General features: G+C 46.0%; 6 protein-coding genes across 6 annotated transcripts; 2 read left to right on the top strand and 4 right to left on the bottom strand.

The window, feature by feature from the left end:
• Positions 1-309: 309 nt before the first annotated feature.
• On the top strand, positions 310-2,808 carry PADG_08267 (uncharacterized protein; the record flags this gene model as incomplete). Its single annotated transcript, XM_010765203.1, has 10 exons — positions 310-384; positions 478-542; positions 610-1,279; positions 1,455-1,521; positions 1,604-1,859; positions 1,934-2,083; positions 2,166-2,229; positions 2,345-2,483; positions 2,540-2,701; positions 2,768-2,808. The coding sequence occupies 10 exons, from the start codon at positions 310-312 to the stop codon at positions 2,806-2,808; spliced, it is 1,689 nt and encodes a 562-aa protein (XP_010763505.1).
• An 851-nt stretch (positions 2,809-3,659) lies between these two features.
• Positions 3,660-5,037, bottom strand: PADG_08266 (uncharacterized protein; the record flags this gene model as incomplete). Its single annotated transcript, XM_010765248.1, has 3 exons — positions 3,660-4,427; positions 4,494-4,772; positions 4,849-5,037. 3 exons carry the CDS (start codon positions 5,035-5,037, stop codon positions 3,660-3,662), a joined length of 1,236 nt encoding a protein of 411 aa, XP_010763550.1.
• Positions 5,038-6,026: 989 nt separating this feature from the next.
• On the bottom strand, positions 6,027-7,805 carry PADG_08265 (methionine aminopeptidase, type II; the record flags this gene model as incomplete). Its single annotated transcript, XM_010765247.1, has 7 exons — positions 6,027-6,083; positions 6,147-6,233; positions 6,304-6,465; positions 6,519-6,791; positions 6,895-7,487; positions 7,564-7,689; positions 7,766-7,805. 7 exons carry the CDS (start codon positions 7,803-7,805, stop codon positions 6,027-6,029), a joined length of 1,338 nt encoding a protein of 445 aa, XP_010763549.1.
• Positions 7,806-8,515: 710 nt separating this feature from the next.
• On the top strand, positions 8,516-9,498 carry PADG_08264 (uncharacterized protein; the record flags this gene model as incomplete). The annotated part of the gene is made up of 2 exons (XM_010765202.1): positions 8,516-8,697; positions 8,769-9,498. 2 exons carry the CDS (start codon positions 8,516-8,518, stop codon positions 9,496-9,498), a joined length of 912 nt encoding a protein of 303 aa, XP_010763504.1.
• Positions 9,499-11,014: 1,516 nt separating this feature from the next.
• Positions 11,015-12,478, bottom strand: PADG_08263 (uncharacterized protein; the record flags this gene model as incomplete). The annotated part of the gene is made up of 6 exons (XM_010765201.1): positions 11,015-11,164; positions 11,272-11,774; positions 11,943-12,015; positions 12,120-12,208; positions 12,296-12,329; positions 12,431-12,478. The coding sequence occupies 6 exons, from the start codon at positions 12,476-12,478 to the stop codon at positions 11,015-11,017; spliced, it is 897 nt and encodes a 298-aa protein (XP_010763503.1).
• A 769-nt stretch (positions 12,479-13,247) lies between these two features.
• Positions 13,248-15,611, bottom strand: PADG_08262 (asparagine synthase (glutamine-hydrolyzing); the record flags this gene model as incomplete). Its single annotated transcript, XM_010765200.1, has 6 exons — positions 13,248-13,284; positions 13,356-13,460; positions 13,633-14,912; positions 14,997-15,145; positions 15,261-15,296; positions 15,551-15,611. The coding sequence occupies 6 exons, from the start codon at positions 15,609-15,611 to the stop codon at positions 13,248-13,250; spliced, it is 1,668 nt and encodes a 555-aa protein (XP_010763502.1).
• Positions 15,612-18,180: the final 2,569 nt, after the last annotated feature.

Raw genomic sequence — 18,180 nt, 5'->3', positions numbered from 1 at the left:
TGGAGGGAGAGAAATACGAGCGCATGCTGGTCGCCGCAAGGCTGCAATGGATTTTTCCCGTTTTCGCCGGCCACAGCATGAAACCACAGAACCCCATAGACCTTTTCCTTGATTCGTATAAGAGGGGTTCCAGGTGCTTCGCAGTGTCTTTCATACAAAACATCATTTTGCTAAGAAGGTCCGCGAGAGCATGCATTGATAGATTTCAAGGGGGGAAAAAAGGAAACCACATAGTTATTCTGATATTTACTACAATAGCATTCATTACTGTGCTATTGAAAAAAAGAGGGAGGAATATTCTTTGCCAAAATGCTTACGAGTATTATGATAGCCGTCGACTTCGGGACGACTTACTCTGGCCTTGCGTTCAGTGATCCATCCCAGGTAAGTGGATAACAATGTCAGAAACGGAGGGGGTCTTGAAGAATGCGGGGCAGATACTAACCAGCATGCACTATTTTTGCTTCACGGATTTAGCGAACCGATGCTGCCATCCCTATAACTGACTGGGGTCGGGGAGTAAGCAGCCAAAAAGTTCCATCGTAAGGAATAAAAATCCCATTCTCAACCTTTCTGCAAACATCTAGTGCGACTAACGATTTGAAACAGCGAAATCCGCTTCGACGGCCCAGGGAACGAGCAGTTTAAATGGGGGTTTCAGATCAAACATGGCCAGGAGAGACACATCTGGTTCAAACTGGACCTCGATCCCGACAACTCTCGAACAGGCAAATTGACCCAACTCTCAAGAACTCTGAAGGATCTCTTCGTGTCCCCGCCTGAATACCAACGGACCACAGAAGACATCGTGGCCGCTTACCTGACAGGCCTTCGCAGACATGCAGTGACTCATTTGGAGAAACTCTACGGCGCAGCCGTTATGAAAGACTGTCAACTCGACTGGATCATCACCGTCCCCGCTGTGTGGTCTGATCTGGCCAAGAAGAAGACGCAGACAGCAGCGATGAGAGCAGGCATGGGCGATACTACCTCATTGCAAATGACGTCGGAGCCTGAGGCAGCTGCTGTTTATGCACTTAAAGCTCTAGATCCGCATCATATCAGGGTTGGAGAGAGCGTAGTTATCTGCGATGCAGGTGGGGGAACTGTTGACTTGATCACGTACAAGATGAAATCTGTAAACTATCCGTATGAAGTCGAGGAGACAGCAATTGGCGGAGGAAGTCAGTGTGGCAGCACGTTTTTGAACAGGAAATTCGAGGAACTGCTCATGCGGAAACTCAATGGGAAGCCTATTTCTAAAAATGCAAAGGCCATGGTGATTATTTGTTATTTTATGATTATCTTTACATTTGCATTCCCTTGCACTTTGGCATGGATTCTACTAACTATATCATCTGTGCCTAGGCAATGAGCCATTTTGAAAAAGAGGTAGGTATTTGCAAATTTCCAACCCAGAACCCTCCAAAGTTATACTCTGACTAAAATCACAGGCCAAACGCAATTTTGGCACTGAAGATGACGATGAGGATGAAGAAGATATTGAATTCCAGATACCCAGTAAGCTAGCTGTTTTGTGAACCAATTAGCTTTTCCAATCTTGCCTGTTAAATCGCCTAACGTTGCGATTAATCCTATTTAGTCCCCGGTGTTGAAGATGACCCTAGCGTTGGAATCTCTGCTGGGTTCCTCGAAATGAGCTATGCCGAAATGAAAGACGTATTCCGTCCCGTAGTGGACGAGGTGCTTTCGCTACTAAATGAACAGATCGAAGCTGCCTCCACACAAGGTCCCATCAGCGCTGTTATTCTCGTTGGTGGCTTTGGAGAAAGTACATATCTCTACCGCCAGATTAAACAAGCTGTCTCACCCATTCCGGTTTTACAGCCACCCAACGGGTTCGTACATACTCCTCCTCCCTCCTTTCTCCCATCTTCCCGGATCATAATATGTCAATTAACTTCTTGTTAAGGTGGACGGCAATAGTTCGCGGAGCTGTGATGAAAGGCAAATCCGAACTTTCTTCTACTCCAAGTTGGAATGTGAAATCGCGGTATTGCCGTGGGAATTATGGATTGGTGCTATGGATGCCTTGGAAAGTGGGAATGCCAACGGACAAGAAGTATGCACCCCTTTTATTTCCGGTAGCTATTGTAGTTCAGTTTCTGGTTGTTCCTCTCGGTCCTGACATGACTATGATCAAGGGTTTGGGATAAGTACGAGGGCCTCTATAAGCACTCAGAGTGTATGCAGTGGTGTATTAAGAGGGTAAGTGTTCCCCTAGCCTCTCCTTTTATCGTCTTAAACACGCTCATATCAGTATTATATCTCGTACTCTGATATCCATCACTCAATATCGGCACTGAATTCTTCATGTATACAGGGTGAAAGAGTCCGAGAGAATGCCCCCAAATCTTTCCCTCTATATCGTGCCGTCCCCCTTGACGACCCCTTAATATTTTCTAGTTCGATATACTATTCTCCTCTGGATGGATCGAGCTCACCCGTCTATTTGAATAAAGGTGTGTGGAGAGACCCCCCCACAAACCCGCCTCATCCCCTAGTTAATGCATTTTAGACTGCCGTGAACACTGCGTTCTAAATTACAATCTCTCCTCCATCCCACGGTCGAAATTCAAGCGCAAGCCTGGGTCTCACGGTTATGACTATTATGAAGTCGAGTACTCAGTCGATGTCACATACTACTCTGCGGAGATGAAATTCGAACTTGTTTGTCAAGGTATACATACCTAATTTGCAGCTGGTTGCAGTAGCAGAAAAGCTAATCCACCCTCTCAAAAACTAGGAGAGAAATACGGTAGTGTCACGGCCAAGTGGCTGGAATAAATAGTTATTATTAGAACAGAATGCCCAATCTGAATCTTTGTTCAATCCACCACACCATCTGTGCTGCTTAATCTTCCCTTCTCGTCCCTTTCTTTCCCTCAATCTTGGTATTTCCCATTTTGCATTTTCATTGCATTTTTATATTGAACTTTTTCTCCCCTCTCCCTTCGCATATATATGAAGCGCTTCTATGATGTCAATGAAATATGACCCATGCAATATGAAGACACAGTTTCCTTCTTTTTACTTTCCTGGTCCTATTCTTAGCATAAATTTTTGTCTCACATCCAAGAACTTTCAAGATAATACAATACAGAGAACAACGACCTAGATATGACATCTAACCAAATTCCTCAGAATGGTTTGTTGTTTCAGAACGAAGACTATATCATGAAGCTCGGTAATGCATGACTGGCGCCCTCCAATGTTCCTACAAACACTGAGGGAGCAAATTTAGGCATCTAACATAGCGAAAGTGAGTATCTAGTTGATTTCAAGATGAACACATTTTCTAATGCATCAAGGCAATACAAATACGCCATCGATCAAATGATGAGAAACTAGCCGCAAAGGCAGAGGTTTCCAAAGGTATATACTATCCTGTATATCTTGCGCATGTAGTTATGACAAGTGCGTCTCGTCATGCTGTACAAAGAAAAAGCAAAATAAACCAAGGGAAAACAATCAAGGAAGCAGGAAGGGGATTACATTACAGAAATTGGTACATATAAAATACTCGGAATAGAAAAATTAACAGGCGTTGAGAGAGTCAACGGCAGAAGGGTGAGAACGAGAGAAAGGATTTCTTCGGACAGAACGTATTACCATAAAATATAGCATCCACTCCAAACTCAATTCTGGATCTCAGACTCCTTCCACTCGCCACCGGTGTTACTATTTCCGCCACCTCCTCCAACAATTCTCCCGCCCTCAGCCCGCTTCACGCGACACCACATCCCGACATTTGAATCCATAATGAATGTATAGATGACCCAGACCCAGCTACGATGCGAGGGAAGCGGTTCATAAAACTCCTTAGCAATATTGTGCACAGCATGAAGCCTTGTCCAAGGCACGGCGGGAAAATCGTGATGCTCGTTGTGCAACCCGACATTGTAGGTTAGGAGGTTCAGGATCCCATAGTACGAGTAAGTTTCTGGCGGCTGCAGGTTTGCAAGAGCTGAGGAGGGTGCTGTCGCCTCCTCCTTCTTTCCCTGATTTTTGAGATCTTTCTTACGTCGCTGTTCCGCGATTGATTCTGTGCCTGAACCGACATTGGAGAAGAAGTAATGTTCTGCGATAAAGTGACCGGCGCAGGGATGGAGGGAGCCAGCGAGGAATGAGCTGAGGATTAGGTAGTAGATGGGTTGCGGGGAGGAGCCGCAGAGTTTGTATAGGCAGAAGTCGAAGGTGAATTGGACTATGATGTTGAGTAAATGAATTGATGTGAAGGGCGGAGAGTAGATGAACATGGGTCGCAGGGCGTAGAATAGGATTTGGAATGTGCAGAAGAAGGCCTTTCCAAGGACGGAGTCGAGGAAGAAGGCTTCAAGAGCGGTGGGAAGATCAGTGTCAAGAGAGGCTACACCGAGAGATTTGTGGTGTGTTAAGTGGTAGGGCTGGGTTGGGTAAGTATTTGAAGAAAGGGGACCTAAGTTGGCAGAGGTACATGGAATCCAACGTACCCTGAATGCGGCACTGTATGGTATGCCAATTGGTAAGTTTGCAAATATAGCTAGTAATCTGTTTGCAAATGGCGATTTGAAGGCGAGGTTATGCGATATCTCGTGGATTGCAAGAAAGAGGTTCTGGTTCGCTGTGGCGCCAATAACATAGCTGGTCACGAGGAACTGCCAGGAGAAAAAAGGCATATTTCGCAGTAGATAGGCACAGGTGACCTGTAGTGATACGACCCCGAGAACGACATATTTGGTAAGGGGCTCAATGCCACATAGCTTGGTAATCTGCAATGCACATGCCGATTAGGACGGGTTCGTATACATGTCCAGCGGGATACCTGTGGAAGGAACCAATTCCTACCTCTGGATGAGCTTTGATAATGGCTTGGCGCCGGGAACGGTGAGGCTCCTCAGTGTATGTCCAGAAGAAGTGGTCTTCTATAGAGGAATTGGAGGGCGGTGGCGGAGCACGGATGGAATTGGAGGTGCTCTTTGAGGGATTGGCGGAAGAGACTCGAGCTCTAAATGGCGAGGTGGTAACGACTGACATAGCTTGGCTGAGGCGAGGAAGGATAATACTGTTCTCTATTTCCGCTAGCTCACTGAGACTAACTCTTTGGTATAAACGTTTACGAAATCATGTAGAGAGAGGTCAGAGAGGGCAGAGAGGGCATAGAGGAGCAGAGGGAGCAGAGGGAGCAGAGGGAGCAGAGGGAGCAGAGGGCGGAGAGGGCGGAGAGGGGCATGGAGAATGTTGAAGAAGTGCAGCTGTCAATCCGTTCTTATTCATAGAAGATAGTGCAACCAAGAAGATCCCGTGCTGATAAGCTGATAAGGAACAAGTTTCAGATGACGCATATCGGTGATCCTCTCATCCGGAAGGCGGAAGCTAGCGCTTCTGGGTCACGTGAAGCAGGCGGAGCGCGACTGTGGTGATAGGGATCAGGTGATTCCCTAGGATCGGCCCTTTGTTTCGCTATTGAGGCCTTAACATGTGAACGGACAATAGGTGGGATCACGTGCGTGGCGACCATTTCGGGGCAGCGGCACTTTCGCCTGTGCTGCCCCAACAGGTGAACAATCTTTGTCCCTGAACGCCTCCGCCACCCCCCGGCTAACAAGGTTTGCGTGATGAGATGGGATTAACGGCGGAGGTGCATCTTATCAGATATAAAGCTTCCATATGTACCAACAACGGTAAACTTAAAATCTTATTCAACATCAGTCAACTCCTTGGAACTTCTTTTTATTTTACTTCATAGTTAACTAGTTAAGTTATTCAGTTCACCTTATGTAATGGATTCCACTGCTTGTTTCTTTTGATGTTGTTCTTCATTAAATCATAGCCGGCGGTAGTAGCGCCTACTGCCTCATTAACAACATGAATTTCGGTCCACAGATATCTCCACAGGTATCTCCACAGGTATCCACGGTTCAACTTCCAGCTGCATACAGATGTGTGACGAGGTATATTTGAAAGGAAGAACAGGGAGTTAACATAGAAAGAAACGAAGAGGGAAAAAGATGTATGGAGAAACTCTAGTAATCGTCACCTCGGCTAATAACTTCTTTCACGTTTGGTCGCAGGAGGATAGTCTGGAGCGCCAGTTAATAAAAGGCACCTTCAAGTAAAAATAGTGGAGGGGCAAGAGAACTCACATGTTCAAATTGAGCGGTGTAGGATCCCTTCACGTCACATAATGGAGGATATGCGTCCACGATTCCATTGGCAACCAAGTTATTCAACTGCAGTTATTGTTTAGCCAAAGTGCATTTTTCGAGCATCACTGAATAGTTTATGGATATATTAACTTACTCCAAGAAGGTACTTATCTTGCCCAAGTCGGTCTAGATATCGACGGCAGAAAGGCAACGTGCCAAAGTTCTTTGTGATGACATTCAAAAGGTTCTTCGCAGATGAGAGGCGGAGTGGAACATTGGGCGCATCGGGGATCTTGGCATAGTGAGAAGTTTCCATCTGTGAAATTCCTTAATTAGCAGGGCCTAAATAGAGAGCTCGAGAGCACTCACATCATCCCTAACATAACCTCTTCCAGTGCTGCCAAAAGTTTCGATGGCGTAGACTTCGCCCTCTTCCATTTTGGTTTGGTCTCCACCCTTGACAATTGGGACGCTCTTCCCATTCTTGCCACCATGGATCTCGTATCGACCAATTGTGTGTCCATTTAGGTTTCGAATGGCTTTGACGGGGTACGAGGTTCCTTTGATCTCGACCTCGTAGCTCTCCATGGCCTCCTGGATAGCTGCACCAATATCGCTCATCCGAACGTCGATACCAGCTTGCTGTAAGGGAGAACTCCCAATTAGGCAAAGCATAATTTAGAACACTCACGCGACGGAACCAGGAGCCCAAATTAAAAGAGAATAAACGTGAGAATTGACATACCTTAATTCCAGTATTCGTGGCGTCTTTGACAGCGGCGAGTAAATTATCATATACCGGATCAAACGCAATGGTAAATGCGCTATCCACAATCCTTCCATTTATATGAACGCCAAAATCAACCTTCATCACATCTTCATACTGCAAGACCATTTTATTTCCTGCGTTGGGAGTATAATGTGCCGCGCAGTGATTGAGATTGACACCGGTAGGGAATGCAATGCCCCCCCGTAAATTATCCCCCTCTTCCAGCCCCGGGTAGCCCGTGAGTGCGCGGACACTCTCTTCAATCCCCTCTGCGATTTCCGTCAAGGTCTGTCCGGGCTTGATTGCTTTCTGCGAATACTGCCGCACCTGCCTGTGAACTTCTGCCGCGTAACGGTATTCGGCGAGGAAATCATTGTTCATACGGTCGAGGTGTCTCTTCTCCTCATTGGTAGTGCGGTACGCATTCTCATTCTGGTATTCGATAATCTCGCCCTCCGGGTACTGATTGTTGGGGAACAGACTCGAGAGAATTACGCGTGGGGGTTCGGTTTGCACTTTCGAGGTACCCTTCTTCTTCTTCTTTGTCTTCTTCTTCTTTTTCTTTGCAGCTGTAGTATTCGCTCCAGAAGTTAGATATACTTTGTCATCCAATTTTTCAAGCCCCTTGAGAAAAATATAACAAACCCGTGGTATTGCCTAGCTCTGGGGCTCCTTGATCATCGTCATATTCACCGTCAGACTCTCGCGCTTCATTCTCAGGAGATCCTTGCGCCGATATGTTCTTCGCAGCAGCCCCGTCTTCAGAGTTCACTGGGACCAGCGGAGAGGTGGGATTAGCAACATAGTTTTGAATATCTGGGGTTGGAATACGAGACAGGAAGCATACAGTTGAGGTTTCCCACTCCCGATGCAACTTGAGCCGCCATGTTGGATAATTACAAAAAGACAAAAGATATCCTAGCCGGATGTCCGGTCACCATCAACTACAAGATCCGTCTCCGTGTCATGCCGCAAAAATATACGGACGAGACGCCCTTGGGCAGAATAAATGTCCGCCTGGGGGGAAAGCCAATCAGACGAGGGCAAATTCACGAATCTTTTCTCAAGTTGTCTCGGATGCAACCACGTGATGATCGCCGAGAAAATGTACCTTAGGTTGAACGATCGAGGAGCAAACTTGTTTTTAGATGAAGGAGACTGGTGCATAGAAATCAATGGAAGTTCCAGATAATTAATCCTTCTCATGGTTTTTTATAGTATATTTCATGAATAAAATTCGGCTGGGAAAATCCAATCCCGCAGAAATCTACCCTTATTTTTCTCGGATTGTTTGTTCGAGGGCCAAGGCGAGGAGCGTTGGCCGTCTCCGTTTGGCTCAATCGCCAAGGCTTCTCCTCGATCCGGCCTAGCTCACTTATTCATCCAGTATTTCCTACAAGCTCGGTGTGTCACGTGATAAACTCAGTCCAACGTTGAAAAGAGCCTTATCAAGATTCCGATATCTCGAATTCCAAGGATTACGAACTACAGTAGTATTTCGGCAACGACGGGACAACATCAACAACAACATCACTTTGTCCGCTTCTGCTCCTTTTCTTTTTCGCCTTTCCCCGGGGTATTTCGGAAGATATGAGGCATGCCACTGTGTCTTACCCGTTTACCTCCTTTTCCGGCCCTTCCTCTCCTCCTTTATCCTCCTAATGCTCTAGCCGTACGGTCATTCTTCCACACTGCGGCAATACATGCCAGAAGCCACAGCCCTTCATACTACGACATCCTAAATGTCTCAGCAACAGCTACAACGGCAGAGATCAAAAAGTAAGCTCCGGTCTTTCCACCAATGTAGAGTGCATCTCACCTAACAATCATTTCTGAACTTGCCCCATCAGACAGTTCTATGCTCTCTCCCTTGCCCATCACCCAGACAAGAACCCCAATGATCCAACAGCACATGCCAAATTTTCCTCCATATCCTCCGCATATCACGTTCTCTCCCACGCGACGAGACGAGCCAACTATGACCGCGAACACCACATTCACCAGCCAACCAGGCCCCCATACACGAGCTCCCACCACTGCAAAGCGGCATCGTACGTAGGCTCCCGACCACCGTTTGGATTGAGCAAACAACGAGGCGAATTCCATGGACCACCCCCAAGCTTCTATGCGCACGGCGGCTATGGCGCGGGTCGCCATCATCCCCATCATCATCCCCACCAGACACATACATCCAATACATCCTCCACCTTCTCTGCGTCAACCGCATCCTCAGACCCAATCGCTACATTCATATACCACAACCCCATCTCCCACTTCGACGCGCAATCTCATTTCCGCACACAGCTACACGAGGACGAGAGAAGGCGTGTCCGCCGCCAAAGGGCGATGGAGCGGGAGAAAGCGCGCATCCGAGAGCAAGGAGGGCTGCTTATGGAAGATGCTGATGGGAGTATGTCTAGGAGTGTTTTTGCCATATTGGCAATTTTGGGGCTAGGTACTCTGGCTGCGAGTTTGGGGAAATCATTTATTCCTGCGCAGCCAACTCCTGCTGGCATACCTCGCAAAGAATACCCAGCTACCCCCCGGACTCATTCGACAACCAAAGGTGCACGAGCATAGGGCGTAAACTGAACCACATGAGCTGAAATGATATTTTAATTACCTTTGCTTCCTTTTCTAACGCGGGCATTTTTCCCTCCCCTTCCCCCCAATCTCCCCATTCAGCTCTATATGAGTGGCCTATCAGCTGTCTATGTATATCCGTCTGATGATGGTGTTGGTATAACCATATAATTTGTCCCAGGTCATCATCATTTTCAGAGTTCCAAGTTTATGAAGGGAATTTTCTTCAAGTCACATGCACATGCTTGTACATACCTTGATATAGTACGATACGGGAATGGGAACTTAGCAATGACCTAAGTGAACACCCCACGCGGAGAACCTTGTCGTGTCGGCGTGGGTCCCCAACTCATTTCGAGATCCATTGCAATCTCCTTCGCCGAAGTCATGCTCTGTAGCTGGCAAACGAAACCACACCCCAATCTGCGGTATACTCCAATGAGCCAACCCTGTGTGCAAGCTAGCATTTCGGTCCTCCGGAGAATCAAATGCGAACACATACTCCTCTGTACCTTCACACCCCCCCCCCCCGGTTTTGGTGCCCTGGTGTGGATTGAAAGAAAGCCGGAGGCCTAGGAGAGGTTTTGTTGACGAGGTGGGGGTGATAGTAGGATATGCTTGACTCTGTCGAACCCCGAGTATATACCAAGGGATTAGAAAGGGGGATCATAAAGGGGGGTGGGAGGGTGGATGCAAGGGGTGTAGTGTCAAATCTATTATTAATAGTAAAGGGAAAAGAGCCATCGTGAAAAAGGAGAGTAGTGTGAGATTGGATTAACCCCTCCTATTACTTGAATTCATGCATCTGTGATCAGTGATAACCCACTTCATGTCTCCTCTGGGTAGAAGATTTGCGATGATGAGAATGACCTTTTTGCTGCTCCTGCCATGGGATAATAGGCATGACTATATGCTTAGACAAAAAACAATAAAACATTCATTATCATGTTTTATTCTCGCTCAATTTCTCTCTTAATTTACTTCTTTGGCAGGAAAAAAAAGGGTGTGAAAATTGAAAATTCCAAAACTGACACAACTCAAAACTTGGTTATCTTGCTTATACTAAGATATTCCACTCATCAAATCCCTCTACACACTATCTTGCTGTCTCACAGTCTTTGGTATAGGCACATGAATAAAGCCAGGTATTGAGGTACACACAAAAATAACCAATCATTATGAAGAGAGAGGGTCGGGTGGGAGTAGATTGAAAGGGAAAAACAAATATAAAGGAACAGGGAGACCATAAAAGCAAAAGGTGGTACCAGCCTGTGGACTGCAGCAAAAGCAAGAAAAGAAGCAGAAAAAAACAAAACAAGTAGCTTAGCTCTAGAGTAGAAAACTTTGAAAAAAAGGCCCAAGGAATTGTATTTCTGAAAAATCTCTGGAATTTATGTATAGAATACAAAGTTTATGTCACACACACACACACACACACACACACACACACATTCTCTCCCTCTCTCTCTCTCTGTATATCATTCTTGCCTGCTTCATGTGTCTCTTATTCTTTTTATCCTTCAAAGGTGAAGCTGGCTCCGACCTTGTGGGCGCTCTGGTGCAACTTCTGGGTGTCGAAGGATGCACCAAGGCCGAGAGTCACGCCGGGGCGGAGGAGGACGTTGTAAGCCAATGCGGCAATACCACGGTCGTTGATTTTAGCCTAGATTTGGGACAGATTTGATCGTGAATTAAGTAAGCTGCGGAAAAGGCAATCGGGAAAAGGAGGGGGTTAATGGTTTTATGAAAAAGCCATTTTATAAAACTCACCTTAGCGAAGGAGGAGGGATCAAGTCGGTACTTGCTGGAAACTTCCAAGCCAACAGTGTTGCCAACCTTGGAGTCCCAGGTGGCCTTCGCACCAGCCTCGACCTGTGCGTTGACACGGTGGTAGTAGCTGGCGGAGAAGAGGCTGAGATTGTTGGATGCGGTGATGGCGGCGGTGTACTCGGACACGCTGTATGCGACGGCAGCAGAGTACTTGGTGATGGCAGCCTTCTGTACATCGTAGCCACCCTCAGCGCCAACAAGGAAACCCTCGTGGCCAAGGACAGCGTCGATATTGGCAGTGGGGCCCTTGAGGAGATCGAAGAAGGCGCGAGCGTGGATGTTGGGCTGCTTGAAGTAGAGGTTCAACTTAGCGCCCTTGGACTGGGAGCTGGGCAGGTATTGAGTGAGGATCTCAGCCTTAAGGCCCTTGACGATGGTGTTGTCCAGCTCTAGCTTGGTGTCGAGGGAGTTGGCGGTGGTCCACGTTTGGATCATGGTGAGGCCTGGAAAGGGGTGAAACATTAGTATTATTTATGGCTGGCGAATCCAGATGAAATGACGAAATTTAGAAGATTGGATGGGCGAAAGCGGATGTGTGCGAAGTTAATCTGCATCAGATCCGGGGAAGAATTGGGCCATTCAATTTTTTTTTTTTTTCTTTCTTTGAAGACGGGTAGGTGATGGCTTGCGTGGGGTGTCTGGGGAGGCTTTACCAGTTGGCATATCAACGTATTTGGATTCGAGCTGCGCCAAATCGAGTCGGAATATTAGTACCCAACGAATTCTCCGCCTCCAGTGTTCTGCGGCACGGCTCAAATGAACTGTAGATATTATCACATCGGACTTACAGATCCACTGATAGGACCTTCGTGGGCAGATCTTCCCTTGACGTTGAAAGTGACGCCATTGGGGGCCTTTGACTTGACCTCGAGGTTGGCTGCCGACAATGCGAAGCGGTTCAGTCAGCACGAGTTCTGAAGGCCAAAAGATATACCAATTGAGACTGGGAAGCAGGGTGCAGTACCAGCACAAGTGTGATAGAAATCCTTGTTCAGAAGCTACAAACAATACAACATCTCTGGGGGTTAGATTTGTGTTTCAAATTCGCAGCTGGGAAAGGGGGCGGGGTTGAGATCCCGTGTTTTGGCATTTTGCATACATCATTTGCGGCCTTGGCAATGTCGCTGAAAGCAGGTGGAGAAGGCATTGTGGGCTAAAGAGTGAGAGTAGAAGGGGGCTGAAGGGGAAAGAATCTTCAAGAGAGGGATGAAGAGGCAGAGATTCGTGGCGAGCGTGAGGTTGGAATGCTTGAGTAAGGATCACGAACAGAGCGAGCAAGCAGTTAGTTGTTGGGAGAGGCCTCAGATTTCTGGCAAAGCGGAACGGACAGCGCAGCCGGGCCGGAGCGAGGGTTAATCCGGTGGCATTACTTAGCCGATTCCAGGCACCGTGGGGCGAGGCGGCGTCTGATTGGCTGTGCTGTAGTTGCCACGTGATCTCGCTTCTGCTTCAAACCTTGCGGCATCTACTACGAAGGGGGGAAAAACATCTGATAGATAGGAAGAGAGAAAGAAACCAGAGTATTCGATTTCAGGTTTTGTGCTTGCTCAAATTTGTTACCTGGAAATGGCAGTTTTCAGGGATTTCTAATAATCACAGGGAACCAAAACACAGAAATGGAAAATGTAAAATCGCCAGATGCAAATAGAAAGGTTTATTCGGAAGATAACACAGCTTTCCAAGACAAGATGAAAGGAAAAGGGAACCCAAGGAAGATCAAGTTAAAAAGGAAAACTTTTATCCGCCGAAATGAGACAAGAAGCAGGCAGGCCACCAACTACAGATGAGAGAGAGCTTCAAACACAAAGAAGTAAAACTCAGGCCATATACTTTTCTATCATAGACACAGATTAGGCGGCTTCATCCATACTCACATCCAGGAAGAAGGGTCGCACAGAGATATGTATTTTAACATTCTAGTTCTCGTACTTGGCAATATGTATCGAAATCGCACTGCAAATTGGTTGTGCCACTATTAGTAATCCAGTTTATGAGATTCCACCAGGACAATGGATAATGCATACCGTCCACTGGGATCCGTCTGCTTCGACCATTTTGGCGTCCACCGCATCACCGTCGACGCGCAGTATGGCGGAAAGTGCTCGTCGAACATCATACGATACCAGAATCTAGAGTAAACCAGTTAATCTCAATCCCCCCTTTCCCAACTATGAATGAACATATTTCATCCGACCCAAAAAAAAGGAAAAGAAAAAGAGAAGAAAAGAAAAGAAGAAAAAGAAAAGAAAGAAAAGAAGAAGAGAGAAAAAAAAAAGGAGGGTGGGGGGGTTACAAACATACCCTTCCTTAGTATCCGGCACTTCATCCCCCCACTCCGGGTTAGGATTCTTCATCATCTCATCCGTAACATGCAACTCCGCATTATGCTTCAAAGCATCAATCCATCCATACCCAACCCCATCACTAAACTGCTCCTTCTGCCTCCACAGGATATTCTCAGGCAGGTACGGCTTCGCATCCGGCCCCTCATCAGAGGTATCAAACGCCTTGCGCAGGATGTATTTCTCAATCCGGTCTTTTGTAATCATCTTCTCCTGTGGGTCGATGCCCATGGAGACTTCGAGGAATTGCTTATCAAGGAAAGGGACGCGAGCCTCAACACCCCATGCGGAGGTTGACTTGTTGGCACGCAGGCAATCGGCCAGATGCAGATGTTTTACACGTGACACAGTCTCCTCGTGGAAGGCCTCCTTGCTTGGCGCGGCGTGGAAATACAGGTACCCGCCGAAGATCTCATCGCTGCCCTCACCGCTAAGCACCATCTTTACGCCTAGCCCCTTAATTTTTCTGCTGAGCAGGTACATGGGTGTCGATGCGCGGATGGTGGTCACATCGTACGTTTCCAGGTGGTAGATGACATCCGAGAGGGCGCTGAGGCCATCTTCCACCGTAAAGGTAAAGGCATGATGCTTCGTTCCGAGGAAGTTGGCCACTTCAAGCGCCGCCTTAGTGTCAGGGGAATCGGGGAGGCCAATAGAAAACGAATGAAGCTGTGGCAGTTTCGTGATCGTGGATAGTTCGTCAGAATCGTCAATGCCCACCAGTCCCGAGCCGGACGCTACCCGGTTGACATGTCCGTTCTCACCGCTGCCGGAAGCAGCACGTTGCTGTTGCCGCAGCGTTTCCCGCTGCGCAATGGAGGCCACTAAGCTCGAGTCCAGGCCCCCAGAAAGCAGGACACCATATGGAACCTCCGCCATCAACCGTTTGCGCACGGATTTCTCCAACGTTTCGCGGATGAGTTTGTAGTCAACGGGGGCCGTTGGGACGTTGGTTGAATCCCACCATGTAGGCTCGAAGTAACGTTTCATAGTGTCTGTTTTCGAATCATATACGTGGCCTGGTGGGAAGGAGATGATCTTGTCGCAGACGGGGTGCAACGACTTTAGTTCAGAGGCGAAATAGACCGCGCCAGGTGTTTGAGAGGACCATCCCTGGTAAAAGCTCGTGATACCGATTGGGTCTCGGGCAGCGACAACTCTGTCCTCCTTCTTGTCGAAGAGGACCCATGAGAACATACCGTCGAGGTATTTAGGGGTGTCGATGCCATGCTCCATGAACTACTCATTCAATCAACAAATTTTTGTTAGACGTATGACTAAAGCTATATTGTAAACGAAGGACAGGGAAAATCCAAAACTCACCAGGGGGATGATAACTTCGCAATCCGACTGCGTCTTGAAGTTATATGAAGTTTTCAGACCCTTTCGCAAGATTCTGTGGTTATAAATCTCGCCGTTGACCGCGAGAGCGAAGGTTTCATCATCATTAACAAGGGGCTGGGAGCCGGAATCTTAAAACCCAAAAGTCGTCAGTATTTCTTTTCTGCTTACACACTTGCTATCTTTGAAGTGGCGAGGAAATAAGAGAATTGAAAGGAGGGAGAAAAAAAGAAGAAAAAAACATACCGAGACCAATAATGCTCAACCGCTCATGTGCAAGGACTAGTCAAATATCCGAGTTCAGTCAGTAACAACGGACTGCACAGGGAACCGGGTAAATATGTCCTGTATGGCCAAAACTGACTTGTGTTGTTCGCAATAAAGTTTCCACCTATATATAAGAAGAAGAAGAAAGGAACATATATGTCAGCTAGATATAGAGCATGATTTAATTGAATTTAAGGTCTTTTCTCCTCCTCTCCCTTCCATCAAAGGATGAAAAGAAAAAATGAGAGGGGAGGTTGTATATGACTCACTCCAATCAGGGCCGCGATGGCGCACACTGTATGTCTCAAACATAGAAAATATTTTAGCCATTATGCATTCTATTATATTTTTGGATGTCTTTTTATTTCCTTTCTTTCTTCTATATTTCCAATCTGCAAACATTTCGGGAGTCGAGGAGCAGGCAAAAACGGTATCCAAGAACCACTCACGCTTTCACCATGCGCAGAGCTACCGGCTTGAACTTCTGCACATCTGGATGACTGCATTGAGGAAAATCATGTCAGTTAAAAGTCAATCCATCTCATTCTTTCAGAAGAAATATGGAATTCGAGGGTCCCTCTGCTGAGGCAGGACGTATTTTTCTATCATGTATTGTGGAATAGGGACATGGACTGCGACGAAAAATGAAATACATACCAATGGCACACGAAAATCCCACACATGATTGCGACTTGCTGTCTCTTTACTATTCTCTTTTTTGTCTTCCTATGCCGTATGCAGGGGGATATTTGGGGGGAAGCAGAGTGAGGAGAGAGGATTGGTATTAAAACGGAAAAGGGAATGGAGGGTTATGGATATTGAGAGGAGGGGATAGTAGGGAATGGTTGGTGTGTTGGGAATGAAAGGGATATTTAAAAACAAGGGGCGGGTGCTTTTTCTGTAGTTAACTTGAACATGTGCGAAAGCTGGGGAAGAAGGACGGGGCAGAAGAAGCGCGAAGAGTCGTTGAACCGCGGAAAGCCGTGAAGTGGAAGGAAGAAGAGTTGGTTGACTGGTACACTTTTTTTTTTTCTTTTTTAAGCTTTGGAGTTTTATCCAAAAGGTTTGAGTTATCCAATTTTAATTGACTAACTAACAACTACCAATGTTATCTTTGACAGAATGGCAAGCTTGATTGATTGCAAATGTTGCTATTACGAGAACGACTAGGCGGAAAGGGGCCGACTTCCCCAGAAGCACTCATTCTCTTAACCTTACAATCTTCTTTTAGTGTGCAAACTTTGTGACTTTTAGTAATTTAATGCCATGCATGGTCATGAGACTCTTTTATGTTATATAATAGTTTCTTCGTTGATGCTGCTTTATCTTATGATATCATGATAGTACTATTTATACTTATTACAGACTTAAGAGAACACCTCACAGGAGCACCTGGAACCATTGATTATAGATTTGCACATGATGATCATTTGAAAAAACTGTTTTCATGTAATCATGAAGAGATTTATTTACTATAAGCATAATTTAACAAGTGAGTTGGCCATTGCTCTGTCACACGATGTGTTTTTAAATTATAAAATCAAAGTGTCAATAATTAGCAATAGTCAAGCTCTCTATCAAGAGGGTAAAACTTTTTTTAGCCATTTATAAAAATGGTCAAATTTCACATGTTTGAGCTGCTGCATGTAATGTAATTAATTTATCACTAAATAAGCACACTCAGTATATCATCATAAACAATGAAGAAGCTATTAAATTAGCAATTAAAGATTTAAGATTGCAAGAGATTCCAAATTACCTTGCTACTTTCAAAAATTTCAAAATCAGTCAAATGACATCAATATGCTACTATAGAGGTGAAGCAGTCTAAGATTCTGAAGCAATCTTAAAATATCATAAAAAAATCATCAATTCACGAGAAAATCAACTTCTACTGCATGGAAAGCATCTCTTAAGCTGTAGACTTGCTCCTACACTCTAAAATATATAGAATATTATACTTAGATTGAGAAAAGAGAATATTGAAATCAATTGAGTGAGTTTCTTTTAAAGACATTATGAATTCTTCTTCTTCTTCTTCTTCTTCTTCTGTTGGGCGTATGTGGCCGCCCCGCCGCACGTGATATAGCGTATATTAGATAGCTAGCTAGGCCTCCCAATATGAGAGATTCAACAATCCCACATTTTCTTCTTTATAGGGCTATGCCCTAACCCTCATGATATTCAGGCTCTGCCTTCGTACGATCGAAGCAGCGCTATCAGGGCGGCGATATCAAGGCAGCGCCTTCACCACAGGCCTTCACAAGATCTATGCACAGCGCTCTCTGAGTGGCGCTATCAAAGTAGCACTCCACCTTATCGGTAAACTACCGAGGCGGCGCCTCTAGGCAATGCCTCAATTATCCTTGAATGAAGCCCCTTACTATCAAAGCCTGCTCTATATAAAAGAAGTCTGATCGCTACATGATCTGTCTTTCTTTTGCCTTCTTTAATGATTTTTCTTTGTTTTTATACGCATTAGTTATCAGCTGTTCTCAGCGACTAGTCTGTTATATAAAGTAATATATGTATTATTATTATTATTATTACTTATTTAATGCCTGGAGGCACGTGATCAGCTGACTAAGAATAGTCTGCTGTCGCGGCCCCTAAGGGTATCAGGCGTGCCAGCGTAGCAGCTAGTCTGCTGCCTGACATGTTTAGTCAGCCGAAGCCCTCTTGAGAGTCTATGTACAGAGTAGCCTCTGTCCTGGAGGTTCTGAATGGTGTAGTAGCTGAAGGTTACAGGACTGAGGAAGCCAAGGACTTCTAGAGTGATGTGTAGGGGTGATGAGAAATGTATATAAGAAACATAGAAAAGAGAGAGAGGGAGAGAGAAGTCAGATGTTGAACAGATTCTAGTAGCAGTGTTGGATGTCAATGAAGAAGCAGGTATTAG

Source organism: Paracoccidioides brasiliensis (assembly GCF_000150735.1).
Source record: "Paracoccidioides brasiliensis Pb18 unplaced genomic scaffold supercont2.15, whole genome shotgun sequence".
Taxonomy (NCBI): Eukaryota; Fungi; Ascomycota; class Eurotiomycetes; order Onygenales; family Ajellomycetaceae; genus Paracoccidioides; species Paracoccidioides brasiliensis.
Note: the sequence above shows the minus strand (reverse complement) of the source record. Positions and strands in the feature narration are given on the sequence as shown.